This window comes from Phodopus roborovskii, unplaced genomic scaffold (genome assembly GCF_943737965.1).
Source record: "Phodopus roborovskii unplaced genomic scaffold, PHOROB, whole genome shotgun sequence".
In the NCBI taxonomy this organism is placed as follows: Eukaryota; Metazoa; Chordata; class Mammalia; order Rodentia; family Cricetidae; genus Phodopus; species Phodopus roborovskii.
Genome location: NW_026126448.1, coordinates 8,751,514 through 8,756,934, shown reverse-complemented (window position 1 = coordinate 8,756,934; position 5,421 = coordinate 8,751,514). Strand labels below are relative to the sequence as shown.

The 5,421-nt window shown below is 53.9% G+C and overlaps 1 protein-coding gene across 2 annotated transcripts; it reads left to right on the top strand.

Annotated features, from left to right (window-relative positions):
- Positions 1-1,728: 1,728 nt before the first annotated feature.
- On the top strand, positions 1,729-4,948 carry Tmem125 (transmembrane protein 125). 2 transcript variants are annotated; one of them, XM_051188631.1, is made up of 4 exons: positions 1,729-1,971; positions 2,445-2,586; positions 3,219-3,348; positions 3,586-4,948. In XM_051188631.1, exon 4 carries the CDS (start codon positions 3,725-3,727, stop codon positions 4,373-4,375), a length of 651 nt encoding a protein of 216 aa, XP_051044588.1. In that variant the 5' UTR covers positions 1,729-1,971; positions 2,445-2,586; positions 3,219-3,348; positions 3,586-3,724; the 3' UTR covers positions 4,376-4,948. The 2 variants fall into 2 exon arrangements, with proteins under 2 accessions (XP_051044588.1, XP_051044589.1); XM_051188632.1 differs by lacking the exon at positions 2,445-2,586.
- Positions 4,949-5,421: the final 473 nt, after the last annotated feature.

Sequence of the window (5,421 nt, the reverse complement as noted above, 5' to 3'; positions counted from 1 at the left end):
CAGAAAGGTTTAAATTATATAAGTTCATACATATACACACATGCTATTCTGGAGTTAGAAGGCTCCCAGTCATCTGCCCAGGACAAAGCAAAGAGGAAGCCAGGCCAGGCAATTATCCTGCAAACAGTTCATGGGAAGAAATAACTTGGATTTCATTTTGCTATAGTTTTGGTTTCGTTTTTGTGTTAGTCTTGGGTTTTATTTTTCTTTTTTATTTCATACAAATCAAAAGATGAGATGGAAAAGAAATACTAACATACATTTTAGAGGATACATGACAGCCCACACACCCTCCAGCCAGCCACCCGATGGCCACTTGGAGCAGAGTGTGAGAACCACATTGGCCGACTAGAAGCAGAGCCCTGAACCACACTCCTGTTCCCCTTCTGATATCCTGTATTGTCCAGATGTATCCCTGAGACACTCAAGGCCCAGCCTGCCCATCTTGTCTTTCTGGTTTCATCCCAAATACTCAAGGCTCAGAACAGTCACATGTTGGTTCGAAACCCCCACACACACACCTCCCCATCCCCCACCCCAGTTTTCCCGAGCAGCTCTGGCTGTCATGGAACTTGATGTAGAACAGGCTGCCTCAAACTCAGAGATCTGCCCACCACTTTGGCCCAGTAAGATTGTTTTGTGTTGTTTTTTAAAATATTTTTTTTATTTTATGTGCATTGGTGTTTTGCCTGCATGAGGGTGTCAGGTCCCCTGGAACTGGAGATTCAGACAGTTGTGGGCCACCTTGTGGGTCCTGGGACTTGAACCTGAGTTCACACTCTTATTTAGCCAACTACTCAGCAAATGTTTATCGATTGCCCTGCATATACAGGCTATGACAGAGTGATGGCTGGTGAGATGCCGGTCCCATCCATCCCTCAATAGTAAACTGATGGCCATCCCTGCACTGGCTGGGGATACACATCTGGGGGATGGAGTAGGTGAAAGCTAAAGTACAATTATGAAAAGCAAGCGTTGTGGATGGACGTGGGGGAAGCTCAGGCCAGGAGTGCTGCCAAATCAGCCAGGTCAAATGGGGCATCTCAGCTAGTAAGACTTGGGCAGAGGAAGCCCTAAGTTCAAACGGCAGGTGGAGGGCAGTTGGTAGAACCGAAGGACACTCTGGCTGGAGGGCAAGAGCTTCTGGTGCCTTGAAAAGGATGTGGAACTTATCCAAGAAGAGTTTACTCTGGGAGTGGTCCACCTGAAAGGCCTCTCCCTAATCATGGGGCAGCCTGACCCTGCCACCCCAAGCCCACTTGAGGCCTCAAGAAAAAGAAACCAAGGGCTTATTGGGGAAAATCTCAAGATGGAGCTACCCGAAGCAGGTTTGGGGTATTACTGATGTTGGGTTATGGTGCTGAGGCTGGCTTTGAGGCAGAGTTGGATGTTGAGAGGCTAGACTCAAGGATAGAAGTCAAGACTGGGGCTGAGGATACAGTTGGGATTTAGAACTAAAATCCAGAATCAGCTGGAGTAAGGAACTAGAACTGAGGTTTCAGGCCAGGTGCAAAGCTTCCCGCGGGCTATCCTCCTGCCTCAGCCTCTCAGAGCACAAAGATTACAGGCCTAGACTGTAATTATGTGAAGGCTTAGCAGTAGGTATTCAGGGAGGGGCTAAGGGTAAGGTGTGGTTGGATTTGGGGGAGGTGGGTTAGGGCTCAGACCGGGGCTGAGGGACAGCATTCTTTCTTCCTGCTGACGGAGTCTACATATTGTGTTCCAGGCCGAACAGCAGCAGACAGGAGCCCCTCCCTTCCCGGGAATGTCTCGGCCCCACAGAAGGCACCGGGCCACGTCAGCCAATTGGCTCTGGCCCTGCCCTGGAAACAGCACCTGTTAATCCCCCCTCCTTGCAGCTCACCTGGATGCTGGTTAGGCAGGTGAAGCGTCTCCCCGGAAACGGAGCTAGAGCGCCCCACCTGCTGGGTCCTGCCTGCTCAAATCGGATCCAGTACAGCCAGGCTTCTCGTGAGTGCCCCACACCTCTTCACCCCACCTTTCCACTGGTTCTACCCTTGGGAACCTCCACCCACCTTGGGGTCGTTCCCCCAGTAGGCCTGTGCCAGCACCTTCAGACCAGCAAGACTCTATGCAGTGTGTGTGTGTTGCTGCGGGTGGTGGGGGGGAGGGATTGCTGGAACAGACTCCGCCCGTTGCCCCTCCCCCACCACCCGTGGGGGCGTGGGCATCTACCACGCCCACTTTGCGTGCTGGCACAACCCCTGCAGAGAACCGAGGGATAGTGGAAGACATCTTTCTCTCTCTCTTTGGAGTAAAATCCGGTTCTCAGCTGTGTGGTCTCCGGACCTACACTTTCTGATTCACCCTGAGTCTCTCTTACTCAAAAAGTATGTTTTGAGTCCCCATGGGAAGTCTGAAAGAAAGATGTCAGATGACTCCTCCCCCTCCTCAAAACAAACTCTTGTGTCCTCACTTCTCAGATAAGGGCTCTAAGACGTGAACTGGGGCTTCCCTGTCCCATTCAAGCCCCTCCTGGACTAGCAGCTGGCACCTACAGGATCTGTCTCCTGCTGCAGGAAGCCGGGCTCCTGGCCGGCAGCGCTAGCTTTATTTTTACCTGGTGTGAGTCATGCTATCTGTCCTCTAGGGAACAGGTTAAATAAGTAACACTGTTAGATCCCTCCCCACATTCCCACGGTGGGAAGGACTAGGCTGAGGTTCAAATCCAGAGCCCTCCTTTGCTGCCTTAGAGAACACGTGGAGGGTTATAGGCAGGGGGTAGACCACTGCAGAGCAATCAGGTCAGTGAGGGAGGGGAGGCAGGTTCTGGCCGAGAACAGGACTGGATGGAGATCTGTTTAGAGGCGAGAGGCAGCCCCTGAGGGAACGGGTTGGCAACAACAGAGGGAGTTGAAGAGCCCCAGGGTGAGCTGAGGGGTGGTAGTATCCTCTTGAGGAAGCAACACAGGAGGAACAGGTTAGGGTATGATGAGGAACTTGGGTTGGGCCCTGTTGCAACAGAGATGACTTCGGCCCAGCAGGAAAATCAGCACTGGAAAGAGAGTTGGAGCCTGCATCTTTTATTCTAAGATGAAGATAGGGTGGGATTAGAGGAAGAAGCGTGTGTTAAGGGTCAGATGCTAACCCACAGAGAAGGAAGGGTACAGCCCTCTGAGAGAAAGGTCAGGGTCGGCCTGCTGGTTCCTGAAGGGTTAAGTCACCAGCCTCCCCTCCCCACAACTCCTCCCATCCAGGACCCAGCAGTGACAGCTGAGGCTGTGTGAGTCTGATCCTGAATGAGGCTTTATCCCACTGTCCCATCCCATCGTCCGCTGTGGCACCAGCTCCCTGGGACAGATGACAGAGACAGCCAGCCCTAAAGAGGTCAGAGGCTGGGCAAGGGGATTCCTTGAAGGAGGGGGGGGGCTCTGTGGTGGAGGGAACTCTGCTGGGGCAGGGGTTCTTTTCCCAAGATGCAATGCTGGGGCTGCAGCTTTTGGGAGCAGGTCCTGTGGAACCTGGGGAAGATTCTCAGGTGTGGGGCCGGGGCTTCCCTAAGAGGACTAGGTGAGGCTGTGAGGGTTGGATGGCTGGGAAACAACATGTGCTCCTGTCCTGCAGGTGATGGTAGCCATAGCCTGGACAGAGAGGAGGAGACTGGGCCTTTAGCTACCAACCAGGTGATGGGGACACCCGGCCATGATAGACACCCTCTGAGCCCTGACATCCATCTTCTAACCTGACCCTGCCTGACCAAGCCATGTCCCAACAAGCTTCAGTGGACAGGGGGCTGCCCCCAGATGTGCTGGCAGAGCAGGTGGAGCTATGGTGGTCCCAGCAGCCCCGGCGCTCCTTACTCTGTTTCTCCGTGGCCGTGGGCCTTGTGGCTGGCTGTGGAGCAGGCGGTGTGGCACTGCTGTCCTCCACCAGCAGCCGCTCTGGCGAATGGCGACTAGCTGTGGGCACTGTGCTCTGCCTGCTGGCCCTGATGGTTCTGGTGAAGCAGCTGATGAGCTCTGCTGTGCAGGATATGAACTGCATACGCCAGGCCCAGCACGTGGCTTTGCTGCGCAGCGGTGGAGGGGCCGATGCCGTTGTAGTGCTGCTCAGTGGCTTTGTGCTACTCGTCACTGGCCTGACCCTGGCCGGACTGGCTGCTGCCCCGGCCCCAGCTCGCCCACTGGCTGCCATGCTGTCCGTGGGCATTACCCTAGCTTCCTTGGGCTCACTCTTGCTCCTGGGTTTGCTGCTGTATCAGGTGGGCGTGAGTGGACGCTGCCCCCCGATCTGTACAGCTGTACCCTCCACCCAAAATGGCCACAGTGGTAACAGCAGCATCTTCAGCATCTCAGGACAGTTGTCTTCTGGCCAGCGTCATGAGACCACCTCCAGCATTGCCAGCCTCATCTGACAGAGATGGAGCTCTTCTTTCCCGTGACCTGACTCTGTCCCTGGAACTTGTGGCAGGCACAGGTTCATGCGTGTATGTGTGCCTACCCCCCCCATGGGATTGCATGGTATGTGTTTAGGAGCACATGTGTACCCACAGATCCACACCATGAGAAGGTGAGTGATCGATGCCTCCTTGTGGCTGAATGCTTGTGTCCATGGACTGTTATGCCCTCTGCCTGGTTCTGGGGTCTCTAGGCACATCTGGAAATTCCTGGAGTCTTGACCTGTATTTCCAAGACCTTACAACTCCAGCCTTGCTCTACGACATCATCAAGGGTCTCAACAGAAGTGACTGTTGCCTACCCAGGAACACACCAGTGAATGTGCTTCAGAGACAGTGACTCTTGGCAAAGCAGAAATGGCTCCCTGATGAGATGGACCTGGACCGGAAACGCCTTTGCACTTGTAACCCCGCAGCTGGGGCCTGGGTGAGGTGACTATTAGCCTCTCTTGCCTCAGTTCTCAGAACAGTGTTGCCACTGATTGCTGGGATTAAATGCCATCCCGAATGAGATGACTGGACTCCTGGCAAGTGTGCAATAAAAGGGTGACTACAGTTGTTGTCGTTTTTTACCTCACCATCTCTCCTCAGAGACCCTCAATCCCCAACCCTATATATAGCCTATGCATCTCAGGCTCTGGTGCCATAATGTTGCTTTAGCCAGACCTGGGGTTTCTTTTCTCAGGAGAGAAGTGGGAAGGTCAAGGGTTAGGGTTACTCAGTAGGCGTCTGGACCCAGAGAAAGCCGGGGGGCCCAGTCCTTCACATTTGTCCGCTTGCTAATTCAAAGGGAGATTTAGCCACAGGGATTGGTGACTGTTTCTCTAGAAATGTGCCCCCTGCCCTATATAGTCTGCCTTCTGCGGGTTCCCTGAGGGATGGCTTGGAGGCTGTGTCTGTCTCCCCTACCTGTGAAACAAGGGCAGTCTGCAGTCGGTGTGGTGTCTGTACCAGTTGACCTGCTTCTGGGCTCCAGACACAGAAGAGGTGTCCGTGCTCTTTTA